Source organism: Ornithorhynchus anatinus, chromosome 13 (genome assembly GCF_004115215.2).
Source record: "Ornithorhynchus anatinus isolate Pmale09 chromosome 13, mOrnAna1.pri.v4, whole genome shotgun sequence".
Lineage (NCBI taxonomy): Eukaryota > Metazoa > Chordata > Mammalia > Monotremata > Ornithorhynchidae > Ornithorhynchus > Ornithorhynchus anatinus.
In genome coordinates, this window is record NC_041740.1 from 2,519,436 (window position 1) to 2,546,557 (window position 27,122).

At 58.3% G+C, this 27,122-nt stretch overlaps 1 protein-coding gene across 2 annotated transcripts; it reads right to left on the reverse strand.

Annotated features, from left to right (window-relative positions):
* Positions 1-10,234: 10,234 nt before the first annotated feature.
* CDC25A (cell division cycle 25A) lies at positions 10,235-27,119 on the reverse strand. Of its 2 annotated transcripts, XM_029077308.1 has the most exons (15): positions 26,830-27,119; positions 25,105-25,190; positions 23,757-23,799; positions 22,840-22,876; positions 22,260-22,352; positions 21,052-21,171; positions 20,215-20,349; positions 19,627-19,701; positions 18,627-18,800; positions 16,756-16,851; positions 16,394-16,456; positions 16,185-16,283; positions 14,979-15,109; positions 13,935-14,046; positions 10,235-11,705 (listed from the first exon to the last, which is right to left on the reverse strand). In XM_029077308.1, the coding sequence occupies exons 1-15, from the start codon at positions 26,967-26,969 to the stop codon at positions 11,565-11,567; spliced, it is 1,545 nt and encodes a 514-aa protein (XP_028933141.1). In that variant the 5' UTR covers positions 26,970-27,119; the 3' UTR covers positions 10,235-11,564. The 2 variants fall into 2 exon arrangements, with proteins under 2 accessions (XP_028933141.1, XP_028933140.1); XM_029077307.2 differs by lacking the exon at positions 21,052-21,171.
* Positions 27,120-27,122: the final 3 nt, after the last annotated feature.

Here is a 27,122-nt window from a genome sequence, read left to right on the forward strand (position 1 = left end):
TAAGCGCTTGGAGTGCACAAAAAGGCGACAGATAGAGACAGTCCCCGCCCACTGACGGGCTTCCAGTCTAATCGGGGGAGACAGACAAAAACAATAGCAATAAATAACAGGTGTTGAGGTGTTTGCGAAGCACTTCTTATGTGCCGAGCATTGTGCTAAGCGCTGGGGTAGATATGACATAATCAGCTCCCACATGGGGCTCCGAATCTAAGTAGGAGGGAGAACCGGTATTGCATCCCCATTTTACAGATGAGGAAACTGGGCGCAGAGAAATAAAGTGACTTGCCCAAGGTCCCACGGCGTTGGTAGAACACGTTTCCTGCTCACAAGGGGCTCACGGTGTAGATATAGTCCAAATATTCAGGACGAAATAGCAGGAGAAAGTACAGATGAATCTATAAATCCACATACAGATCAATAAGAGTGAATATTCACGCGGCCACGGAGGCCGGGTCCAAGAATCGAAGATTAAAAGGGCAGAAAAGAAAGTCAGAACATCAGAGGGTAAATCCACCATCCCATCCGAAGGCCAAAGACTCTCTAAGATAGCCCAGCAGAGATAAATCCAGAAGGAAGATAATAGCGAGGAAATGAAATGCAGCAATAGCGTAATTGAGGGAATCGAATAGACAAAACAAGAAATGAAGTAAGGAACTCAAGCCACCGCTAATTATACAGTAACGGTGCCAAGCACTGAACCAAATGCAGGGGGAGAGGCAAAATAATCAGGTCGGACACAGTCTCCGCTCCCAAGTGGGGCTGGCTGTCTAAAATGGGGGGAGAGCAGAAATCGAATCCCCATTTTAGGGACGAGGGAACTGAGGCCCGGAGAAGTGAAGTGACTTGCCCCAGATCGCACAGCAAGCCAGGGAAAGAGCAAGGATTAATAATAACGATGGTATTTGTAAGCGCTTACTATGTGCAGAGCACTGTTCTAAGCGCTTACAGGGTCATCAGGTTGTCCCACGTGAGGCTCACGGTCTTAATCCCCATTTTACAGATGAGGGAACTGGAGCCCAGAGAAGTTAAGTGACTTGCCCACAGTCACGCAGCTGACAGGTGGCAGATCCGGCATTCGAACCCGTGACCTCTGGCTCCCGAGCCCGGGCTCTTGCCACTGAGCCATGCTGCTTCTCAGGATTACCACCCATGTCCTCTGACTCCCAGGCCCACGCTCTTTCCACGTCTCAGCACTGCCTACAAGCCAAAGCCCTGGGCTAAACGTGGGGATAGATACCTGAGAATCGGTTCAGAGACCCAATCCCCGGGGCTCCTGACCTAAGAGGTGGGGAGATGGGGTATTTTGAGCCCCTTTTACAGATTGAGGCCCAGAGAGATTAAGCCAATAGCCCAGGATCACCCAGCGGGCCACTGGCGGAGCTGGGATGGGAACCCGAGTCTCCCGATCTCCAGCTCCATGCTCTTGCCTGACATGGGGAGAGGAGGCAGGGTGAGAAGGAATCAAAAAAAGATATAAAAAAAGAAAAGCGGGGGAAAGCTGTCCCTTTGTCTCCTCCCCTCTAGGGGAAGCAGCACGGATAGAGCCCGGAAGGTCATGGGTTCTAATCCCGGCTCCGCTACTTGTCTACGGCGTGCCTTTGGGCAAGTCGCATCACTTCTCTGGGCCTCAGTTACCTCATCTGTAAAATGGGGATTAAGACCGTGAGCCCCACGTGGAACAGGGACTGATTAGCTTGTTTCCACCCCAGCGCTCTGTACAGTGCACGGCACATACTAAGTGCTTAACAAATATCACAATTATTACTATTATTATTATTGTTAAAGTGGGGAGAACAGCCTCTCTCTCTGCCCTGTCCTAATCCCCCCCCTGCCCTTTTCCCTCCCCGGCTGTCATTCCCTGATTTAGAGCAGGAGATTAAAGGATTTTCCCTCTCAGGCAAATTGAACGTCTCAAACTTAGCTGTGAGGCTGGTGAGGGGGGAGAGAAATCAACCCACATTCTCTCCCAGTTTCACTCCCATTCCCCACCGAGAACCTGGGGGGGCAGCTGGAGATTCTCTGGGGTTAGGTGCCGTGTCCCCCCCGGCCCCCCAAAAAAATCTATCCTGCCTTAGTACCTTTGCAAAGGAGAAGCAGCCTGGCCTAGCGGATGGACCCCGGTCCTGGAAGTCAGAAGGATCTGCGTTCTAATCCCGGCTCCGCCACTTGTCTGCTGTGTGGTCTCGGGCAAATCGCTTCACTTCAGTGACTTCACTGTGCCTCAGTTCCCTCCTCTGTAAAACGGGAATCGAGACCGTGAGCCCGAGGTGGGACGGGGACTGTGTCCAACCCGATTTACCCCGTATCTATCCCAGCGCTTAGAATAGTGCCTGGCGTATATTAAGTGCTGAACAAATACTATTTTTTAAGAAGAAGTTGGTAGGTTCCCTACGCACAAGGAGTTTGAAAGTTCTAGAGGGGGAGGCAGACAGTAATATAAAATAAAGAAATCACGGATATGTGTGGAAGTGCTGAGGGTGGGGTGAATAGTGGGGGCAAATGCAGATGCAAGGGTGACGCAGAAGGGAATGGGAAAAGAGGAAATGAGAACTTAGGGAAGGCCTCTGGGAGAAGATGTGATGCCACTCTGTCCCTCCTGCGGCCCTAGGGGACGGGCACGAGGGACGTGCCAGGCTCTTAACAGACCTTCTTATCTTCCCACCCACCCACACCCGGTCCTCCTCCGGATTTTCCCGTCACCGTAGCCGGCACCACCATCCTTCCTGTCTCACGAGCCCGTGGCCTTGGCCTTATCCTTGACTCCTCTCTCTCATTCAATCCACATATTCCGTCCATCGCTAAATCCTGTCGGTCCCACCTTGACGGCACTGCTAAGATCCACCCTTTCCTCTCCATCCCAACTGCTACCACGTTAAGCCAGTCACTCATCCTACGCCTCCTTGATTACCGTAGCAGCCTCCTCGCTGACCTCCCTGCCTCCTGTCTCTCCCCGCTCCAGTCCGTAACTTCACTCCGCTGCCAGGATCATTTTTCTACAGAAACGTTCAGGCCAGGTTTCCCCACTCCTCGAGAACCTCCAGTGCTTGCCCATCCACCTCCGCATCCAACAGAAACTACTCATCGTCGGTTTTAAAGCCCTCAATCCCCTCGCCGCCTCCCACCTCACCTCGTGCTACGACCCGGGCCTGCACACTCCGCTCCTCTAACGCCGACCTTCTCGCTGTATCTCGATCTCATCCCGCCCGCCGCCGACCTCCCGCCCCCGTCCCGCCTCCGGCCTGGAGCGCCCTCCCTCTTCATATCTCCTCCAAGAGGCCTTCCCCGACTAACCCCTCCTTTCCTCAGCTCCCACTCCCTTCTGCGTCGCCCTGGCTCGCTCCCTTTACTCATCCCCCCCTCCCGGCCCCACGGCACTTTCGTCCATTCCCATCATTTATTTATTTCTCTTAACGTCTGCCTCCCCGCTTAAGCTCGTTGTGGGCAGGGAACGTGCCCGTTTACTGTTCAATTGTCCTCTCCCGAGCGCTCAGTACAGCGCGCTGCGCACAATAAATAAATCCCATCGACTGACCGGGTGACTTAGAGGAGTGGACACACCTCCGCAGCTACCCTTGACCTCCATCCCCAGAGTCCACACCGTGGACCTTGCCCCCCTGCACCCCTTCTCCCCACCGCCCAAGCAGCGGAGGAGAGAAGGCGGGAAGGAGTCAGGACCCGGGGCGGGGTTCGGGAGCCGTGTCACCGGCAAACCAGAAGGAGCCACGGGCAACCACCGTGACCGGGAGTTGGCACCCGGCATGGCCGAGGCCCGGGTTAGAGGCACCATCCACAGTAATGATATCCGTGATATCCGTGAAGCGCTTACTTTGAACCAACCTCCCAACGAAGCGCTGGGGTAGACGTGAGATCATCGGGTCGGACGCAGTCCCCGTCCCACGTGGGGCTCGCGGTCGAAGGAGGAGGGAGAACGGGTATAGAACCTCCATTCTACACATGAGGAACCTGAGGACCGGAGAATAATAATTATTATTACTGTGGTACTTGGTAGTTGTTACTTACTATGTCGGGCACCGTTCTAAGCGCTGGGGTAGACGCAAGTCAACCAGGTCGGATGCGGGGCCTGTCCCACCTTGGCTTCACATTCTCAATCCCCCTTCTTACGGATGAGGTCACTAAGGCACAGGGAAGTGAAGCGACTTGCCCGAGGTCACACAGCAGAAAGGTGGCGGAGCCGGCATTAGAACTCATGACCTTCTGACTCCCAGGCCCGGGCTCTATCCGCTGCGCCGAGCTGCATCTCTAAGTGAAGTGACTTGCCCAAGGCCACACAGCAGGCGAGCGGAGGAGTCGGGATGGGAACCCGCGTCCTCTGATTTCCAGTCGTAGTTACTGAGCGCTTACTGTGTGCAGAGCACTGTACCGAGCGCTCGGGAGAGGACGATAGAACCATCTAACGGACACGTTCCCTGCACACGACGACGCTGCTTCTCTGCAGCAGCGGGGTGGGAAGGGTCAGCCGGGAGGGGAGGAGGAGGAGCCAGTCGGTCTGTCAATTTGTATTTAATAATAATAATAATAATGTTGGTATTTGTTAAGCGCTTACTACGTGCAGAGCACTGTTCTAAGCCCTGGGGGAGATACAGGATCATCAGGATGTCCCCCGTGAGGCCCACAGTCTTAATCCCCATTTTACAGATGAGGTAACGGAGGCCCAGAGAAGTGAAGTGACTTGCCCCCAGTCACACAGCTGTCGAGTGGCAGATCCTGAACTCGAACCCATGACCCCTGAATCCCAAGCCCGGGCCCTTTCCACCGAGCCACGCTGCTTCTCGCTTACTGCGTGCTACTGTACTAAACGCTTGGAAGAGCACAGCAATCCAACGGACGCATCCCCCGCCCACGGTGAACTTAGGGTCGAGAGGGGGAGGCCGACGTTAATGGAAATAAATAAAATTAGAGATCTGGACCTCAGTGCCGTGGGGCCGGGGCAGGTCGGCCCTCCCGGGCGCAGCAACTCCCGGGGCCGGGGACGGCACCTCTTACCACACGCCCGCTCGGTGGGGTTTGCCGGGGCAGGGCGAGGCCCCCGGGGCAGATTTCCGAACGGCCTCGGTGCCAGACGGGCAGCCGTGTTCCCCTGCCGGCGCAGGCAGCTGCCTGGGCCTGTCGCTTTTTTCCAGTCAAGGATCCAGCCGAGCGGGCACCGGGCGGGTGCGCGACGGATAAATGAGCCTCATTCTCTCCAGGCCCGCTGGCCCGCTCCCGTGCCACCCCCACGGGCCAAACCTGGCCACCCGCTCCCAGCAGGGCAGGAGGAAGGGGTTCGGGGGTGGGCCCCGCCCAGCTCTGGACGGGCAGGGAGTCGGGGACCGAATCGGAGGAGCGTCCAGACTACTCCGAGACTCTTCGGGGCCGGGCACGTATAGGAGAGGCGGCTCGGCCAATAATGATGACGGTATCTGTGAAGCGCTTACTGCGTGCCGGGCACCGTACTAAGCAAATGGGGCTGGACGCAGTCCCCGTCCCACATGGGGCTCACAGTCTCGATCCCCGTTTTGCAGAGGAGGGAACGGAGGCTCAGGGAAGTGGAGTGACTCGCCCGAGGTCACCCGGCAGACAAGCGGCAGAGCCGGGATTAGAACCCAAGGCCTTCTGACTCCCAGGCCCCTCGCCGTGCTGCAGATGGGGATTCGGGACTTGTTCTCCCTCTCCCTCAGACGGAGAGCCCCAGATGGGACAGGGGCTGCGTCAGATCCGATTGCATCTGGAGGTGTCCCAGGGTTTAGTAATAATAATTAATCACCATGGCATTTGTTAAGCGCTTATCATGTGCCGGGCACCGTATTAAGCGCTGGGGTCGACGAGAAGCAGCGTGGCTTAATGGAAAGAGCCCGGGCTTGGGAGTCGGAGGTCGTGGGTCCTAATCCCGGCTCCGCCACTTATCAGCTGCGTGACTCTGAGCCAGTCACTTCGCTCCTCTGTGCCTCAGTGACCTCATCTGCCAAATGGGGATTAAGACCGTGAGCTCCACGTGGGGCAACCCGATTACCCCAGCGCTTAGATCAGTGCTCGACACCTAGTAAGCGCTTAACAAATACCAAGATTATTATTATTTTTACAAGCGAACCGGGTTAGACGCAGTCTGCCGTATCTTGCGTGGGGTCCACAGTCTTCACCCCCATTTTACAGACGAGGTAACTGAGGCACAGGGAAGTCGTGACTCGCCCAAGGTCACGCTCAGCGGCCAAGCGGCGGAACCGGAATTAGGCGCCGGGCTCTAACCATTCCTTCATTCATCGTCTTTACGGAGCACTTACTGTGTGCAAAGCGCCGTATTAAGGGGTTGGGAGAGGACAATATTATTATTATCGTCATTATCATTCTTATCGATCGTAATTATCGAGCGCTTACTGTGTGCAAAGCACCGTACTAAGCGGTCGGGAGAGGACGCTGTAAGAACAGACAAATTCCCGCCTACAACGAGCTCACGCTAGGCCACGTTGTTTCTGAATAGCTTTGGGAGGCGCTGGGGCAGACGGCGGCCTCTGAGATTGTACCCCGCTGCCCCTTCCAACTCCCCTCCGGCTTTCTCCCGGGGTCCGGGGGCTTTTTGGGGTCTCCCCCGAACAACGGGGGTGCCTCCGGTTGGAGTTCCCTTCGGGACGGGCCCGGGATGGGAGCGGGCTTCGCCCTTCCTGCAGGATGTTCCCGGTGAGTAAGCGCCATGAGGTCACCCTCCCCGGCCCTCGCCCGACGCCCAGCCCGTCGGGGCCTGAAATCCCAAGCTTCGCACCCACCACGAGGCCCATGGAGGCAGAAGCAGCGGGGCCCAGCGGAAAGAGCCCGGGCCTGGGAGTCAGAGGTCATGGATTCGAATCCCGTTCCGCAGCTTGTCAGCTGGGTGACTGTGGGCGAGTCGCTTCACTTCTCTGGGCCTCAGTTACATCATCTGGAAAACGGGGATTAAGACTGCGAGCCCCACGTGGGACAACCCGATTTCCCTGTGTCTACCCCAGTGCTTACAGCACATAGCACATAGTAAGCGCTTAACAAATACCACCATTATTATTAATCCCGGCTCTGCCGCTTGTCAGCTGTGTGACTGTGGGCCAGTCGCTTCACTTCTCTGGGCCTCAGTTACCTCATCTGGAAAATGGGGAGGAAGACTGGGAGCCTCAGGTGGGACCACCTGATTACCCTGTATATACCCCAGCGCTTAGAACAGTACTCTGCACATAGTAAGCGCTTAACAAATACCAACATTATTATTATTATCATGAAAAGGGGGTCGGCCCCTTTAAGGGGGGGCGCGCCCCCGAGTCCGCGGCGCATGCGCACTGCTGCTCGACCCCGGGGGGGGCGGAGAGGGAGTGGTCGCGTAATCGCTCCACTCTCCAGTAGGGGGCGCTGCGCCCTGTCCGCCACCGCCTCAATCAGTGGTATTTTTTGGGCGCTTCCTGCGTGCTGAGCATTGTACTAAGCGTTTGGGAGAGCGCCAAAGAACAGCGACGGTAGATGTGTTGCTTCATCACCCCCAGATGCGTCAGTCGCCAGTTCTCTCCCCCACCTATATTCATTGATTGCCAGCCTTTCTAGGGACAGCATCCCTATCTAATTTTTTCTTACGGTATTTGTTAATCCCTCATTTTATTGAGCGCTTACTGTGTGCGGAGCACTGTACTGAGCATCTGGGAGAGCACCCTACAACAGAGTTGGTAGACGCAGCCAGTTGGTGAGAAGCAGCATGGTTCGGTGGAAAGAACCCAGGCTTGGGAGTCAGAGGTCATGGGTTCTAATCCCCCCTCCGCCGCTTGTCAGCTGTGGGACCTTGGACAAATCACTTAACTTCTCTGTGCCTCATTTACCTTATCTGCAAAAGGGGATTGAGACTGTGCACCCCACATGGGATAGGGACTGTGTTCACCTGATTTGCTTGTATCCACCCCAGTGCTTAGTACAGTGCCTGGCACATAGTAAGCACTTAAATACCATTTTATTATTATTCCCCATTTTAAGATGAGAGAACCGAAGCATAGAAAAGTGACTCGCCCAAGGTCACACACCAGACAAGTGGTGATCCAGGTCCTTTTGAGTCATAGGTCCGGCCTCTATCCCTTAGAGAGACAGGCTCGTATCTAATTCCCACCTGTATACTCTTTCCCAGCATTTAGTACGGTGCCCTGTGCACAGGAAGCTCTTCATACTATAAAGGGACAGGATTTTTCTCAGGGTGATCAATTTATCAGTGGCATTTATTCGTGCTTTCTTTTTCCCTCTTTTTTAATGGTGTTTAAGTGTTTACTATGTGCCAGGCCCCACATTTAGGGCTGGGATAGTTTGTATCTACCCCAGTGCTTAATATGCTATCTGGCACATAAGTGCAGAACAAATACCATAAAAAAAACCTCCCCGAAAACAACAAAAAATTAAAAACGTGGGTTTCACCCACCTGAATTGCTCCCATAGTCCACCACGGACAGAGCAGACGGGAGCCGATCCCGCGGCACCCGAACGCTCCCCGGGCCCGGAGGAGGAGGGCAGGGGTGCCTCCTATTTCCCTGGGGGAAAAAACCGAGGCGGCCCGGACGGGTTACTCAGCAAGGTGGGATTAGATCTCGGCACCTGGGCTGAGCAGGAGGTGGGGAAGGAGGAAGGGTGACAACCCCCCACCGGCCCCCCACCACTCTCCCAGAAGGTGGTCCAGTCCGGATCAGGCCCGGGCCCCAATTCTATCCAAGTGGTCCATTTGGGCCCAGAGTGGTTGGAGGCCTTCTGGTCACCATCCATCTGCAACCCAGCCCGCGCACTTCGCTTAACCTCACCACGCCTCCTTCTCACCCGTCTCGCCACCAACCCCTCGCCCTCGTCTTGCCTCTGGCCTCCCTCCTCCCACCAATGACTCTCCCCTCACCACCAAAGCCTTCCCAGCCTAAGCCCCACTTTTCCTCCTCTCCCACCCCCTTCTGTGTCACCCCACCACCCCCAGCACGTATGTACATATTTATATTGATACGTTTGTAGTGATGTCTGTCTCCGCCCCCCCAGACTGTAAGCCCGTTGGGGGCAGGGGCTGTCTTTGTGCTGGATTGTACTTTCCAAGCGCTTAGTACAGTGCTCTGCACACAGGAAGTGCTCAATAAATAAGGTTGAATGAATGAATGAGCCAAGCTGAAGCACCGGCCCCACCTAGTGGGCAGGGGGAGGACTGCAGTTGCCAAACAGCCTATTTTTATTTTATTTTATTAAAATAAAGATTATTTGTTGATGATGATATTGGTATTCAAGCGCCTACTACGTGCCAGGCCCTGTCCTAAGCGGTGGGGGCGAACACACGACAAATCAGGTTGTATAAAGTCCCTGTCCCACGCGGGGCTCACACTCTCAATCCCCCTTTTACAGATGAGGTAACCAAGGCTCAGAGAAGTGACTTGCTCAAGGCCGCGCAGCAAACTGACGGCGCCGGGATTAGAACTCATGACCTCTGACTCCCAAGGCCGGGCTCTTTCCACTAAGGCACACTGCTTCTACCATCTTGGGCCTCACGGTGGGGGTGAAGTAGACAGGTGGCGGAGCCGGAATTAGAACCCATAACCTGACCCCCAGGCTCGGGTTCTATCCACTACATAATGTTTAACAAATATCATTTAAAAAAAAAATTACCAAAAACACAAGGGTTGGGGCAAGCTGAAACTGCAGAAGACATCAACCCCTGCCCACAAAGAGCTTTGAGTCTACAATTATCATTAACCCCCCCCCCAGGAGGGGTTTTCTAATGAAAACATGGAACTTTCAATTCCTGGAATGGCTCTCCCTCCCTGTGGCCTTGTTGATGATGACGGTATTTGTTAAGCGCTTACTGTGTGCCCAGCACTGTTCTAAACGCTGAGGTAGTTACAGAGTAATCAAGTTTGTCCCTGTGCGGCTCAGTCTTGATCCCCATTTTCCAGACGAGGTAACAGGCACAGAGAGGTTAAGTGACTTACCCAAAGTCACCAAGTGGCGGAGCCGGGATTAGAACCCACGACCTCTGACTTCCGTGCCTGGGTTCTCTCCACTAAACCACACTGCTTCTAATGTTAATGGGGGGGGGGTGGAGAGGGAAAGAGAGCCTCTCTCCCCCATTCCCGGGTAGGAGGGATGCGGGATTGAGTGGTCCCCACTGCCCCTTTCCGATAATGGCAGGTACAGGGAGCGGGGATGAGACTCACCCGTGCCTTTCTGGACGGGGAGGGGCGGCTCCTGGGTGGCAGGGGGTAAAAAGCAACACGAGGTGTGGGGAGCTGAAGCATTTGGGTTTTAGGTTGTTTATTCGCAGAGTCTGAAACAGGCCAGAAGCCACAGCAGGCTGAGCTGCCCCAACCCTACCCGCCGAGCCGGGCGGACCCTTCCGGGGGGTGGAGGGAGGTGTCCGGCCTGCCCCCCGCCCCTTCTCTCCCACCCTGTTTTCTCCAAGTTTGGCTTCCCTCTCAGATGCGACTCCTAAACCCAAAACCGAGCGATTGTTTCCTGCCCCGCGCCAGTCCCGGGTGCCTCTCCCCGCCCGCGGTGGGCGGGGGAGCGGCAGAGGGAGGGGAGAGGAGAGACCCCGGCGGATGCCAGGGGGGTCAGCCGTGGCCGGGGGGGCAGGCCGGGAACCCTCCAGACCCAAGCCCTGACAAGTCCCTCCGGGCTGGGGGCTCCCCGCTCCCTTCCAAAAACCCAACGCGACAAGAGCTCGGCTCAGAGACCTCCGGGCCTCCCGCCTCGCTCCCGACCTCCCAAGGTGACTCGCTCTAACACTGATTTGATGCCCCCCCCCCACCAGGCCTACGCCCAGTTTTTTAAAAACCTTTCCGAGGAGCCCGGGGCCGGTTTAAAAAAAAAAAAAAAAAAAACCTGCAGAAGAATGGCGGAGGGGAAAAAAACGGGCATGACCGAGACTGACCCATTTCCCCCCGCTTCCAGACAGGTGGTCACATGACACAGCCGCCCCCCGGCCCCCCAAGCGCTCCCCGTCCCCACCAGAACGGCAGGGCGGGAGAGGGGGCCCGGGCCGGGAAGTTCCGTGGCCCCCGAGTCCAGCTGGGCCCACGTGGGCGGCACCGGCTCCATCCCGGCCCCGCCTCCGGCCCCCGTGGCTTGACCCACCGCCCGCGTCTCGGTCCCCCCGCAAGAATCCACACTGGCCCCAAACAGAAGGGCTGGCCTCGGTCGAGCGCCCGGGGGGAGGTAGCCACGGGCCAACGTTAAAAAGCGGTCGAGTTCAATAAATTAAAACGGAGGGGCCGTGCTCCAAGCGCGGCGCTTCTTCGGGCAGGGCATCTCGGTACCCCGCCGGCACGTCCCCCCATCTCTCCGACCCCCTCCTGGTCACGCGTTTCAGGGCGGCGCAGACAGAAGTCAGCCACAACGGGCACAGCCGGGGTGGGTGGCGGGGGCCGGCGGCCGCCACCGTTGGCTTTCATCCGGCCGAGTCCGACGCAGGGGGCGGGGAAAGTCCCGTAGCAGTGAGCCCCAGGCCCGTGGAAGGGCGGGCACCCGGCCACGAGCCGGGTGTGTGTGTGTGTGGGGGGGGGTTGTTCGTGTGTATGTCCGGGGGCGAGGGGGATAAGGGTGGGGGGCGTTCAGAGTTTCTTCAGGCGGCTGTACATTTCCCGTTTGCTCTTCTCGCCGGCCCACGTCCGGCTCTTGGTGCGGAAGCGCTTCAGGTCTTCCTTGAAGTCCTCGTGGTGCATGGGGCGGTAGCCGGGGGGCTCGCAGAACGACTGGCCGGAGGAGGGGAGAGACCACCCCGCGTCAGGGCGGTCCCGGGACTCCGGCCGCCCAGCTCCCTCCGCTTCCGGGGGACCGTCCCCGACCCCCGGCTTTCCCCTCGCCTCTGACCGGCCCTCGGTCCACCGCGTTCCCACCCCCGACCCACCCCCGCTCGACCTCTTCGTTCCTCCCCTCCTTCACGGGGTAACAGCACCTCGCTCCTGCCCCTGTGCCCCTCACCCAAGCCGGGCCCGGGCCTGGAACCCCCTCCTCCGGCAAACTCGACAGGCCCTCAGCCCTCCCCGCCCCTCCAAGGCCCCCCTAAAAAAATCCCACCTCCAACACAAACCCACTCTTCTCGATTCACGTGTAGACTTTAAACTTCTCGCTTTAAGCTGTTTGTAAATAATCTTATGCCTACCCCCTGCCTTAGTGTGGAAGCCCCTTGTGGGCAGGCAATGTGTCATTTTACGTCAGACTTCCCAAGCACTGCACCCATGGAGAATTAAATCAACAAACACGACTACTCCTCTCTCCCCTTCCTCTCTGATCGTCTCACTTCCTTCTCCCCAGTGACCATTCTCCCAGTTACGAGTTCCTTTTTGGGCAGGGAACGAGTCGACCAACTCTGTTGGTACTCTCCCACGTGCGCTAAGCAATAAGCGCTCGAGAAATACGACGGCTTGATTTGCGCCGGACCCTGCCCCGCCGCCCCATCTTCAAAGCCCTCTCAAAAGCCCGCCTCTTCCGAGAAGCCTTCCCTGCTGAGGCTCCACCGCCTCAGTTTACAGCATCCTAGATGCTGCCCCCGGCCCTAACGACCCACAGCTCTACCGGTCGATCCTCGGTATGCACCGTGCACTTGAGTGAAGAGCTCTGTACTAAACACTCTTACTGAGCCTCCGTCTTCCCCTAACGGTCAATCGTTTGGGTCCACCTGCCTCTCCCCTGGGAGGCCGTACCTAGCACAGCGCTGGGCACGTAGTAAGCGCTTAATACCGTAATTATCTATACTAGCCCAAGCTCGGGACTCTGCCCAGAGTAAGCACTCAAGTACCACCGATTATTATTAGGAGAGGGAGGCAGTGTGGCCTAGTGAGAAAGGCACAGGAGACTCAGGAGCTTTGTCCCAGCTCTGTCACTGGTTTTGTGCGTGTCCTTGAGCAAGTCACTTCTCTGGGCCTCAGTAACCTCATCTGTAAAATGGGGATTCAGGCTCTGAGCTCCATGAGGGACACGGACTGTGTCCACCATGATTACCTGGAATCTACTCCAGAGCTCGGACTAAAATCTGCCATCTAGTATATGCTTAAATACCATTTTAAAAAAGAGCTGATCACCTTCAATTAGAGCCAAGTCCGGGAGCTCGCTTCTAACCCACCGCTTAGCACGGAGTTAAGCGCTCAATAAATACCTTCATTCCTAGAAGCCCCTTGAGGGCAGAGACCATTTGATATTCACCCCACAGCACTTAGGTTTATAGGTAAAACTCATTTTAACATCCGACTCCCCCTCTAGACTGCAAATCCTCTGTGGGCAGGGGAAGTTTCTACCACCTCGGTTGTATTATACTCTCCCAAGCATTTAGCGGTATTCGGCTCCCAATAAGTGCTCGATAAATACCACTACTGGCTAATGGGATACGCTCCCGAGCGCTTAGTACAGTGTTCTTCACCCTATAGCGAGCCGCATCAGTGACTTGAGGTAAGATGGGCCCATCCCCTTCCTTATTTGAAAGCCCACCTTCGCCGTAAAAGACCCCCACCCCAGACAAATCCCGGACAAATCCCTCCCTCCCCAGCCCCCACTAACCACTTTGGACTCCCACTGGTTGCTAGGCAGCGTGACCTAATGGAAAAAGCTCGAGCCTAGGAGTCCGAAAACCTGGGTTCTAATCCCGGCTCTCCCGCTCGCGTGTGGTGTGACCCTGGGTAGGTCACTTCGCTTCCTCTTAAGCCTCAGCTATCTCTGCCAAATGGGGATTTGAGATCTGTTCTCCCTCAGACCGAGATCCACGTGGGACCTAAGCCTCCCGTAAGTCCCAACGCTTAGCATAATCCTTCACATGGTGCTTATATTACAATCATCATTATTGTAACGGGGCTATTTGAGCACGCGCGCCTACCAGCCTCGGTCTGCAACGGTGGCCGGTGCCCGCCCTCCCCTTTGCCCGACCAGATCGTCCGACGGGCATCTCTCTTCACCCCTCGCCACCACGCCCTCGATCCTGCCACCCTCACCTGGCACTTGGAGAAGAAGTCCTTGTAGCCTCCTTTCAGGACGTACAGCTCGGGGTAGTGGAGTTTGGGGTATTCGTTCCCCAGCCGGTCCCTCTTGCGCACGAATCGGCACCTGGGGGAGGGAGAAGGGCCGGGCTCAGCACGAGCGACGTCCCCAGGAATCCCTCCCTCCCTACCCCTTCGCCCGCCGGACCGCTGGCAGGCCCAGGACACCGGGGCCTAGGGCCAACCACATCCGAGAGGCCCCACGGCAGGCGGGAGGCGGCGGGGAGCTGAAACGAGGAAGACGCCAGGCCTCCCACCCTCTCGACGGGCAGCCCCGGATGCTTGCTTTGAGGAGAACCCCCCTCTAGACTGTGAGTTCGCTGTGGGCGGGAATGGGTCTGGTGCCCTCTTGTCCTCTCCCAAGTCCTTAGTACAGTGCTTTGCACGCGGTAAATCAATCCAGGGCCCGGCCGCCATCTTCTTCCTCGGCCCTCAGCCTGGCAGCTGGCCTCTGAGGGGTCAACGGAGGGATGGGGGTGGTCGTGCGACAAAGCTCCTCGAGGGCAGGAGGATCACAGTGACTACTCTACTCTCCCACGTGCTCGGGTCAGTGTCCTTGGGTAAGTCACTTCACTTTCGGGGCCACGGTCAGGGGTTCCGGGTCCAGGATCCCCCAAATTAAGTTCTCGGTTTCGGACTCGCTCTGGCCTGCTCATTCTGAGTCTTCCCTCTCTGAACCTCCCTCCCCGCAACTCCACGGCCCTTACGTCCGTATCTTTAAATTATTATAAATGACTCATTTATTCACATCAGCATCCGACGCCCCCTCTAGCCTGTTAGCTCCTTACGGGCGGGGAACGTGCCTGCTAATTCTGTTGCTCCGTACTCTCCCAAGCGCTTCGTACAGTACGCTGCACGTAGTAAGCGCCCACTAAACCCGACTGACTGAAGATAACTCCACAGGGACAAGTGTGGTCGCTTGGGAGGACGGACGGCGGAATCGGCAGGGATGCCGGCCCCGCGCCCGGCTTCCCGCCCGATCCCGGGTCCCGGACTCACATGCGGGGCCCCCGCTCCGAGGAGAACTCGCAGTGGAAGACGACAATGACGCGCTTGCCGTGGGCCGGCAGGATGGGCTTCTTCAGCAGGAAGGACTCCACTTCCTCCTCCATGTGCAGATTGACCGCGCCCTGGCCAGAGACGACCGGGTGAGCCCCAGCCTGGGGGTCCCCCGCCGAATCTCCCCTCCCCGGAGGCAGCCCCCCCCCATTAATTATGGTATTTAAGCGCTTACTATATGGCAGGAACTGTACTAAGCACCGGGGTGGCTACAAGCAAATCAGGTTGGACACAGTCCCTGTTCCACATGGGGCTCATAGCCTTAAACCCCCCCAGATGAGGCAACTGAGGCCCAGAGAACTGAAGTGACCGGTCCAAGGACATACAGCAGAGCAGTGGTGGAACCCATGACCTTCTGACTCTCGGGCCTGTGCCCTATCCTCTACACCACGCTGCTTCTCTATGCCATGTGCGGGCGAGGGCCCAGCCACCCGACCCCACCCCCCGAGGCTTAACCCCGGCCCCGCAGCCGGGCAACGCGGCCGGTGAGTCGGAGGACCCGAGTTCTAATCCTATCTCTACCACTTGCCTGGAGTGGGACCTACTGAGACTGTGAGGGACAGGGATCACATCCAAGCTAATCAACTTGTCTCTGTTTAGAACAGCGTTTGACGCACAGTAAGTACTTAACCCAACACCATTTAAAAAACCAAACCACCACCACTGGAATCCCTATTTGACAGGAGCAAACAGAGGCAGGATTAATATCTGTTCTCTCCATCCTAGACTGGGACACCCCTGTGGGTCTGACCCGATGATCTGGTATCTAACCCAGTGCTTAGCACACGATTAGTGCCTAGCAAATCCCCCAATTATTCTCGTTACCCAGCTTCATGAACCGACCCTTCTAGAATGTAATCTCGTTGCGGGCAGGGGATGTATGTTTCTTGTCGTATCGTCCTCTCCCAAGCATTTAGTACAGTGCTCTGCGCACAATAAGCGCTCAAATACGATCGAATGAATGAAGGAACCAACCCGGGCCAAGCAGCCCGTGCTTTAGCGCTACATTCTGGGTCGGTCGGCTGCTCTCCCCTCCCCACCAGCACCAGAGGAGCCTCCGGGACGGGCCGACGGTCCACGAGACAGCACGAGGCGTCGACCCCGCCCGGAGAAGGCGTCCTCCCCCACCCCCTCCCCCAGCCCCACCTTGATGTGGCCGCCCTCGTATTCGTACGGGTAGCGACAGTCGATGATCACGCACTCCTCGATGAGGCTCGCAAACTTCCCGTTCAACACCGAGGCCATCTGCGCAGAGGGCGGGCGGGGGGAGAGGAGAGAGGAGGATTGGCCTCACGGTCCAGTGCCGTGGAAAACCCCCCCAAGCCTCGGGGAGTCCGGGCTTCCCGGGGACTTACTATTTCCGGGGAGATGTATTTCAGATCCTGGTGTTTCCCGGCCACTGTGTGGAAGAGGTAGACCTGGAAGGAAGAAGACAGGGCGAGGTAGGTGAGACGTCGCCCCGGGCAGAGAAGAGGAAGCGGGGAGGCCGTTGAGACCCTCCCCAACCTTGCGGCGCTCAGGGTACCCCCCCCTTCAGCACAGCTCCGGGCACGCCTCCCATCGTGATCTGGAGCCCGCCTGCTCCCTCGGGCCCGCTGCAGGGGCCGGAAGGGATCCTACCCTTCCTTGTCCTGTTCGGGTCCGAACTCGAACCCAGATCCCGCGGGGCGCCTCTCGGCCGACCGCCACCCTCAGCCTCTCCGGACGGGCGTCTCACCTTCGAGAAGTCGCCGATGAGGTCCCTGTGGTCACCGTCCAACATGCTCTCGATGGCCTCCGAGGCGGGCGGCGGGGTCCTCGCCGGTCCCGGGCTCTGTGGGGACAAGTCGGGGGGTGGGATTCTCTCGACTGGATGCTCGTAGACAGGGAACACGTCAGGCAAATTGTAATCTCGCAAGCGCTCAGTAAATACGACCGAATCAGTGATTCCGTGCTTCTCCCCCAGCCCGGGGAAGCTTCCCCACAACAGTCGGCCAAGGGGCCTCTCGGAGACCCACATCTCTCCCACGGGCCTTGCCACAGGAAGTTTTTTCAACCAAGGTGTCGCTCTACGCGGCTGCTCTTCGGCCTAGTGATTATTTTCTTTTTAATGGTATTTGTTAAGCACTCATTGTGTGCCAGGCACCATACTGAGCGCTGGAGTTCGGCTGGACACGGTCCCCGTCCCGCGTGGGGCCCAAGGTCTTAACTCCTCCTTTTACCAATGAGGTAGCTGAGGCCCGGAGACGTGAAATTACTTGCCACACGGCAGACGAGTGGCAGAGCCGGGATCAGAACCCAGGTCCTTCCGACTCCCAAGGCCGGGCCCTATCCGCTCTGCTCCCCTTAAGGCAGGCAGGGCTGGGGCTCCGGGGGATGAGTGACTTCTTCCGGCCCCCCGGGAGAAGGGCGATCAGGAGTCCACGAAGGGGGACCTGGAATATAGGAAGTCTCATGCAGGCCACAGGGGAAACAGAGGCTCGGGGGAGAGAAGGTGGAGGTCGAGGGTGCCTGATATCCACTTGCAACCCTAACGTGCCCACGACAGGACTAGGAATCCCACGCACTATTAACCTGAACCGCACCCCCCCGCCCTCTCCCATCAGAGAAGCAGCGTGGCTCAGTGGAAAGAGGCCGGGCTTGGGAGTCGGAGGTCATGGGTTCTAATCCCGGCTCCGCCGCTTGTCAGCTGTGTGACCTTGGGCAAGTCACAACTTCTCTGGGCCTCATCTGTAAAATGGGGATGAAGACTGTGAGCCCTACGTGATACAACCTGATTACCTTGTATCTACCCCAGTGCTCAGAACAGTGCTTGGCACATAGTAAGCGCTTAACAAACAGCAATTATTAGTGGATAAAGCCCGGGCCTAGGAATCAGAAGGACCTGGGTTCTAATCCCGGCTCGGCCACACCTCTGCCGGGTGACCCTGGGCAACTCACTTCACTGGGCCTCAGTTCCCTCAACTGTAAAATGGGGGTGAAGACTGTGAGCCCTATGTGGGACAGGGACGGGGTCCGATCTGATTAAGTCGTACCTACCCTAGCACTTAGAACAGTGCTTAGCACACAGTAAGTGCTTAACCAGTCCCACGATCGTTATTCCCATCAGCAGCAGCTCTGCCAGTCCTGCTGGCCCCTTAAACCCAAGTTCACCAGCTGTGCCACTTCAGGCAGCCATGGGGGAGCAGACATGGATGAGAGCTAAGAGCCATTAATGATGATGATACAATATTCTTATTATTATTCCCCCACAGGGCCTCCGCATACCTCCCTGCTTCTAGCCCTTCCCCTCAGGCTCCCATCTGCGAGGGGGGTCCGGTCCCCTGGGAAGAGCCACGTGATCTAGCAGATGGACCCCCTCCCCAGCTCTGCCCTTCCCTGCCTTTTTTCCCCACCCGGAAAAAGGGGACAAGGCCAACCTGAGCAAGCAAACTCCCAGAAGGTGGGAATTAGGTCGCGACCGTCCCGTTCGCATGAGGCCGCCCCCCCCCTTCCCTCAGAGGGAGGCCATCAGAGGGACGTGTGGGCACTGGAGGCTGGGGCTGAACTAGGCCTCGGGCGCTGTCGTCGGCGCCCGCTCCTCCGGGCAGGGGACCCAGGCGACCTCACCTGGGTCGAGTCTGGCGGACAGACCGCTTCTTGGTCCAAGAGGCCAATGCCGCTCTTCCTCCTCTTGCTGTTGGTCAGGGAGGCGCCCTCCCGGGACCGCTCCGCTCTCTTCAGCGCCGGCCGGGCCGAGGGGGTGGGTGTCGACGGGGATTCAAACAGCTTGTCCCGCTTGCCCTGAGTGACGCACGCGGACACACACGGCCCGGGTGAGCGCCACAGGCCAGCAGATCACAGCCAAGCCCTGACCCTCCGGTCACCCGCCGGGCGCCCGGCTTGCCGACGCCGGTCACCCGGGTTCGCCCCTGCCCCGCCCCCGAGGGCCGGCCAATGCCTTGGGGTTCCCATCCCCAATCGGGGCCTCGGCAGCCACTGGCCGCTCAAGCTACGACCGACCGATGTCACCGGTCCAGGATTCCGGGAGGAGAAAGAAGAATGCCTGGGTGGGGGAAGGGGTGGGAGGGAGAGCTTCCTGGGCTTAAAAGAACAAAACTATAGAACCCACCCCAAAAGAACACAGATATAAGTACACACACACAAAAAATTCAGATCCAGAGCCACCTAGTGAGTTCAGCCCTCAAAGGGAAGGGGACTGGATACCAGTTCTTCCCTCATAGCTCAGGGTCCAGCTGCAACGGGGGCAAGAGGAGAAGGCCAAGCCCCTCCCGCAGATCCAGATCGATGACCCCAAGATCCAGGCAGGTGGAGCCCACCACGGCCCCCAGAGCCCCCCAAGTGTGGGGTGGCCAGAGCTGAAGACGCTGCGCAGAGCCTCCAGCTCAGGACCGTATGCTCCTCTAGACTGTGAGCTCGTTGTGGGCAGAGAATGTGTCTACTGTTCTGTCGTACAGTCCCGAGGGCTTAGTACAGTGCTCCGCACACAGTAAGCACTCAATAAATAGGGCTGAATCGATCAGGCTCCCGGGACAGAGCGGAAGGGATGAGAAACGGACAGCAGAATCTCAGCCCCTCCACCTCCCTCCAGGCCCACCGGGAGACTCACGTAGTTAGACATTCTCCTCATGACCAGGGGAGCCGTCCAGAGACTCGCCATGCCAGAAGGAGACTCCTCGTCATTCTGAAGGGAGAAGACATAATAACGGTATTTGGTCAGCGTCTACTACGTGCCAAGCGCTGTTCTAAGCGCCAGGGTAGATACAAGGTCATCAGGCTGTCCCTCGTGGGGCTCACAGTCTTAATCCCCATTTTATAGATGAGGTCACTGAGGCACAGAGAAGGGAAGTGGCTTGCCCGAAGTCACACAGCCGACAGGTGGCGGAGTCGGGGTTAGAACGCACGTCCTCCGCTTCCCAAGCCCGGGCTCTTTCCACTAAGCCACGCGGGGTTGACGGGGGGATTCATCTGTTGGGGGCTGGGAGGGGGTTTTCTGCAATCCAACGGCCACGACCCACCACCCGCCCTAACGCCACAGAGCTTGACCCCCGCGAAGGTGGGCACGGGAGCCTGGCGGCTGACCCTCGACCCCAGTCGGCCGGGACTACGGACAGCCCTAAGCGAGGTCTTGCAGGAGCGCTACGTACTGAGAACCCGCTGGGTGCCCACAGAGCCCCACCGAGCTCTCGACACGCACCTTCAGGTCATCCCCATCGAGGAGGTCCAGGAAGCCGTCGTCCTCGTCGGCCAGCGAGGAGGGCAGAGGCGACTGCGGCAGGAAGACGGGGATGAAGTCCGAGAGGTCGCCGGCGTCCTTGTCGCCGGGGGAGAACTGGAACGCAGAGTTCGGAGCACGTCATCGCCCCGGCTCATCGGGGGGCAGGGACGCTCTCCCACCCAGCCTCGGGGACTATGCTCAGCTATTCTTTAGCTGCCCCATAAAGAATTTCCACACCCGTGCTCTTTATGCCCAAAACTCCCACCAGGCCTCTGATCACCAGGGCCACCAGGGCTCGGGGACCAGGCCTCCCTTCGGCAAGATCAGGGGGACATGAAAGAGCCTCTGCGGCGGGCTGGGCCAAAGGACCCTCTGATGCCGGGCCCGACATTTAGTTGCCCACTCGTCGCCCGGCAGGGTACCCTGCCAGGTTCCAAACACCATCTCTCCAAGGACAGGCGGGCTGAACCAAGATTCCGGCTCCGGGCAGCTGAAGCGCTGCCCTTCTCTCCGCTCACTAGTCCGGTTCCGTACTCGAAGTTACGCGGGGGCTAGCGCCCAGAGGCGGCAACCCCAACTACCCCCTGAGGGTGAGGCCGCAGGTCCTACCCAAACCCCGGCCCTTTTCAGCCCGTCCCTCAGGAGCCGGAGATTCAGAGTCGGGGCTCTCGGCTCAATCGGGAGTCCCGGTCCCCACGCCCCGTCGCCTCTAGACGCCCCCAGTCGGCCCCGACTGTGACCGGGCAAGCTGAGAGGACGGACCGGTCCCGTCCTCCCCGGCCCTCGCCCCCGTCCCCAGGAAGGCATGCGACGAACCATCCGAGCGGGGGCCGAGTTCTGCCTCTGGGCGAAGGCATCTTTTCCCTCTCCCGGGCCTTGCGCGAGCAGGCAGCCCCGCGCCGCAGGCCTGGCCGGCTTCTTGAACTCAAACGCCTCCTGCAAGACAGGGCGGCCCACGTTCTCCGCGAGTCCTCCCCGTTGGGGGGGGGGGGGGGGGGGGGAGGGCGGGCCTCTTGCCTCACGGCAGGGAGAGGGGCACTAACCTGTCACTGACCACCAGGCCCTAGGCAAGGACCCCCAGCTGCCCCCAGACCTCCGAACGGCCCCGCTGGCTAGGGGACAGGAACTCCTCCTACCGTAAGCTCCCCCGGTGGGACCTGAAACCCCAGCTGGGCCCACGGCCTCCTCGGGGTCCGCCGACTCCGCTTTCCGCTCCCTGAATTTCTCCAACTCGGCTCACCCCTCTATTTAGGCTCCCGTCGGAGGACCACCTACTCCGAGCCCCTCAGCTTTCCCGGTTAAGTCAGGGGACACGAAGCAGAGGGGGAGGCTACCCGATCAATCGGTGGATAACATTTACTGTACTGGAAGGGTACAGTCCTCGGAAGGCTCAATCCCTGCCCTCGGGGAGTTGACGACGTAAGGGACACAGGCGTGTCTGTCCGCCTCCTTCCGCAGATAGACCGTAGGTGCCGAGGGTCAGAATCTCGGCCGTCGGACATTTCTTTGGGCCGAGATCGAGGCTTATCCCAATCTAAGCTGTTTACTGAGTACAATGCACTGGATTAAGCATTTGGGAGAGTGCCATAGAGCTGATGGACACAATCTTACTCAAAACAAGAGAAGTCCTCGGGTACTCATTTCCCCACTCCAACTAGCACTTATTTACATCTCTTTATAATTATTACTGCTAATAATGGTATTTGTTAAACTCTGCTTCCCCTCCCAGCTAGAATGGTAAATCGAGGCTGCTCTCCCAAGCACTCACCGCTAGAATCTAAGCTCCTCGAGGGCAAGGATCGAGAATCTTCTCCCCAACACAATGTTCCGCCGACCGGGCAACCAAGATACCATCGATCAATTGACTGTTCGCGCACAGGACGTGATCATTACAGACGGGCGACCGGGAAGGGCCTCCCGGGAGTCAAAACGGGCCCGGGATCGGCGGTCCGGGATGAACTGTCACGTGCCACTGATGCAACCTTTGCCCCCCCCCCCCCCCCCCCCAGCCACCCGACACTCACGTTCTCCTTGTTCTCATCGCCTTGCTGGAAGACATCACAGTCGAGGGGGTCCAGGTGGCTCTTCAGAGCGGGGCTACACCCCAGCAGCCTTTGCTGTCAAGTGGACGGGGCAGATTTGGGTCAGCGAGAGCACGGGCGGTCAGAGGGGCCACGAGAAAGATGCCTCGCACATAGGAAGTGCTTAACAGCTACCATTATCGTTATTAGAGGCGGCTCACGGCTGGTCATTCTGTGGCTGGCCCGCTAACCACCTACTGGAGCCAGCTTTCGGGGGATAACGGGAGGGGGTTCTTTGTGGTGGGCAACCTAGCTCGGTGATGCCCACATCCCTCCCTCATCTTACAGGAGTCCTTCGGCTTGCTGGTCGACCAGCCTGAGACGTTATCGCCTTGATTTGATCTTCCTTGGGGTGAAGGCTCCCCGGCCAAGACTCCCGGGCTTTCCTCTCTCTGAGGCAAAGGAGGGGAGAGCAGCAGGCCCATCTGCCAAGGCCGCCCCCGCGGGGTCCCCCCACCTGCAGCAGAGCCCACGGGCCACGGGCTTGGACCGCCCCCTCCCTCCGCCGGGGAAGCTTGCTTACCGGAAGGGAATTGATTCGTCTCATGGGTTTGTAGAGGCTGCAAGGAGAGCAGAGGGGGAGTCGGGGTCAGGTTAGCCGCGGCGGGGTGTCGAGACAGCAATCGAGGTTGACTACACCTCCGTTTCAGGTGACCCCTCATCCCAACGCCCCGCAGCTTTGGGCTCGGGAACAGCCACCAATCCGGCAGAAATCCAGTTGCTATCCCCAACCAGGGCCTTCGGCGTGGAACTATTTTTTTTTTTAAGCGGTATTAAGCGCTTACTATGTGCCAGGTACTGTACTAAGCACTAGGGCAGATACGAGCTTGAACACAGTGGGCCTCACAGTTTAAATCCCCATTTTACAGGTGAGGAAACAGGCAGAGAGAAGAGAAGCAATTTGCCCCATGTCGCACAGCAGGCAAGTGGCAGAGCTGAGACTAGAACCCAGGTCCGTGCTCCATCCCTTCAATAGTATTTATTGAGCACTTACTATGTACAGAGCACCGTACTAAGCGCTTGGAATGTACAATTCGGCAACAGATAGAGACAATCCCTGCCCAAAGATGGGCTCACGCTAGGCCACGCTGCTTTTCACTGGATGCCTACTGTGTGCGGAGCGCTTCACTAGGCCCAGCTAATTGAAAAGGCCTGGGAGTCACAAGACCTGGGTTCAAGTCCCCACCCCACCTGCCGGGGGCCCTCAGTTTCCCCATCTATAAAATGGGATTAAGAGACTGAAACCCCCATGTGGGAGAGGGACTGATCTAATCACCATCCCCCTGCCCTAGCATTCAGCACACAGTAATAACGCCCCAGTTATTACAAGAGCTAGACGGCACGTTCGACTTTTGCCTTCGAGATCTCAGCCTATGGGAACGGGCTTGGTTTCGGGTCTCCGTTTGCCAGACGGAAACATTACGACGAGCCCAAACGTACTTTTCCTTGTCGTCCAGGGGCCCGGGAGAATCCAGACAGAAGCCTGCGGAAAACCAGAAAAGGATTTCTTTCACTCCACCCTGTTCTTACAGGGAGGCTGTCCACAGCCAGCTGTATTCCTGCTTTCTGCCTCAAGCCTCGCTCCTCAAAGTGGCGGAGAGGGGAGGGAACGTTCATTATCCAAATCTAAAGCGAGAAGCTGGTCCGATTCCGGGTGGAAGCGACCATAACCCCAGAGGAAGGGGAGGATTCTGCTCAAGTAAGGGAGGCAATGATTGCTTCTGTGCACCTGTTTGCACTCAGCCTTAACAACATAATTACGGCATCTATTATGCACTTACTACGTGCCAGACACTGTTCTAAGTGCTGGGGTAGATACAAGGTAATCAGGATGGACACAGTCTTAATCCCCATTATAGAGATGAGGGAACTGGGACACAGAGAAGCGAAGCCACTTGCTTAAGGTCATAAAGCAGACAAGCAGTGGAGCCGGGATTTAGAACCCATAACCTTCTGCCCGTGCTCTAGCCACTACGCCAGGCTGCTTCCAAGTGCTTGGGAGAGTACAATAAGGTACTTCCCCCCGCCAGCAAGGAGCTTCCACTCTTAAGGGGAAGTGAATTGCCCCCATCAACCTCTCCCACCTGCCTCCCTTTCTCCTTCACTGTTCATCGGCACACTTTCCTCCTCCTAACCATCTGGGGGAAGGGAAAGAAAAGCCAACCCCCCCCCCCCCACAAAAAAGTGTGGAAGATGGGAAAGCAGACCTGTTCCTCGTTTCCTCATGAGCCAGTGGTTTCTCCCCAGAGCCTGTTGCCTCGGTGGGGGCAATCAATGGTACTTGAGCATTATGTGCAAAACGCTTGGGAGGGTACATTATAACAGAGCGGGTGGACACACTGCCTGCCCACAAGCTCCCCCAGGGACGAAGAATCAAAAGGGAGTGGCAAACCGGACTCCCGAAGCCCATGGCAGGAAATAGCACCCAACAAGGAACATGGCAGCTCCCCTCCATTTTGCACGGGGGCAACAGGAGGCAAGAATCTGAGGGACGGCGACAGGCTTCAGGCTGGAAAGCCATCATTTTGAGCCTCTCCGGCCCTGTCTGGAAACCCTTAGGCCCCGTCGGACAGCGGTGGGAGCCCCCCTCGCCCTATGTGGAGCGGGCACCCCTGATTTAGGATCCAGGGAGTCCAAACCTCCACAGCAGCTGGAGAAGCAGCTGGGGCCTCCAGGCCTCGGCCCCTCTCTCCACTCCTAACCCCTTCGCAGCCCCGGGAGGAATCCGGCACTGAGGCAGCCTGGGGAGGGGAGGGACGGAGGGCTCATTCCCACCCGGGATGGGTACCTGAATCCGTAGACTCGGAGGAGTCCGTTCGCGGCAGCCCACCGCCGCCGCCGCCGTTTCTCGTTTCCAGCTGCTGCTCGCATCCGCTGCAACAAAGGGATGAGATTATTCACCGGCAATTTCTCAAGTCTGGCAGGAGGGGCTGGCCTCACGGGACGCTTCATTCGTATCTATCGAGCGCTTACTACGTGCAGAGCACTGTACTCCGCGTTTGGAAGCGTGCGATACGATAAAAGACACCCTCTTCCGATCTTAACGATCGGCTCGGTGGGGAGGAGGGGTCAGAGGCCGAGGAACCAGGTCCTTGATCGCAGGGTTCTGGGTCTCACGTGGGTCACCCATCTTCCACTCAATCAGCGGTCTTTACGGAGCGCTTATGATGTGCTGAGCACTGTACTAAGAGCTTGAGAGAGTACAAGAGAATTGGCAAACACGCTAACCACTAAGGGCTCGGCCCGGAAGCGGCAAAGCCCACCCCGGGTCTCCGGCCCCCAAATCCTCCCCTCAGTTGCCACCAGCTGCTTTTTCTTGGGGGGTGGGGACGGGTAATCTTATTCTGGGGGCAGGGGAAAAGTATAAGGCAACCGAGGCGCAATAAGGGACGGACCGCAAAGCTGTCTCTAGACTGAAAGCTCTGATGGGCAGGGAATGGGGACTGTGAGCCCACTGTGAGCAGGAATTCTCTCTTTAATGCTCTATTGTACTTTCCAAACGCTCGGTACGGAGCTCTGCCCACAATAGGTGCTCAATAAATACGACCGAATGAGTGTTTACCGTTGTCCTGTCCTCTCCCAAGCGCTCAGCCCACGGCTCCGCACCCAACAAGCGTTCAACAAATACGAATGAACGCAAAGGGGGGGAGGCAGCGTGGAGAGCGATGAGTGGCCGCAATAATAATAATTACGGTATTTAAGTGCTTACTATGTGCTGAGCACTGTTCTAAGCGCTGGGGTAGATACAGGCCAGGTAGTAGACCCAGTCCCAGCCCGCCACCCCTTATCCGGGCTGAATCTGGGAGGGGGGCGGCGGGGCCCTAGGTGCCCAAGGGGGAAGAGGGGGCGTGCATGGGGATCTACTGAGCTCCCGGGTGCAGAGCGCCGTACCAAGCGCTCGGACAGGGCAACGATCGTGGCTTGAGTGGGGGTGCCCAGGTCCACGTGGATGGAGATGGGGGGGGAGGGTGCACAAGGGGGGAGGGAGGTGCGTGCGTGGGGTTCAGCTGGGTTCATTTCATCGGCATTTACTGAGCGCCCGGGTGCAGAGCGCTTCAACAGGGCAACTCTCGTGTCTTGGGTGGGGGTCCCCAGGTCCATGCTTGGACAGGGCAACTATCGCGTCTTGGGTGGGGGTGCACAGGTCCACGCGGATGGAGAGGGAGGAGGGGCGGGGGGAAGGGAGGTGCGTGCACGGCGTTCGGCTGGGTTCATTTCATCGGCGTTGACTGAGCGCCCGGGTGCAGAACGCCGCACTCAGCGCTCGGACGGGGCAACGATCGCGTGTTGGGTGGGGGTCCCCGGGTGCACGTGGATGGAGATGGAGGGGGGAGGGTCCACAAGGGGGGCCGCGAGGAGCGTGCATGGGGTTCAGCTGGGTCCCTGAGCGTTTACGGAGCGCCCGGGTGCCGAGCGCCGCACGAAGCGTTGGCCGGGGCGCGTTGGGTGGGGGGGCCCGGGTGCACGTGGCTGGAGGTGGGGGGCGGGGGGGGGGGGGGACGGCGACCCTCACCTGCCCAGGCCCCCGAGCCGGTCCATGGTGACGGCGAGGCCGGTGACGGGCGAGCGGGGCCCGGCGGGGAAGAGCGCCTTGACCACGGCGGGCGGGGGGCTGCGGGCGGCGAAGAGCAGGCGGCGGCGGTGGGGCTCCATGGGGGCGGCCTCCCCGACACGTGCGGACCCGGGAGGGGGGAGTCGCGATTGAACCCAAACAACCGGGGGGGGAGGCGCGCGGGGAGGCGGCGTCTGTCGGCGACAGGCGACCGGTCCCGACGGCGCCGAGGGAACGGCCGCCCTCCCGCCACC

Coding starts and splice junctions, on each gene's coding strand:
- CDC25A (XM_029077308.1), bottom strand. CDS start 26,969: ATGGAGCCCCACCGCCGCCGCCTGCTCTTCGCCGCCCGCAGCCCCCCG. Junction 25,191..26,829: donor CGGCTCGGGGGCCTGGGCAG/GTGAGGGTCGCC, acceptor CCTTTGTTGCAG/CGGATGCGAGCAGCAGCTGG. Junction 20,350..21,051: donor ACTCGGCCCCCGCTCGGATG/GTTCGTCGCATG, acceptor TCTGCGTTCCAG/TTCTCCCCCGGCGACAAGGA.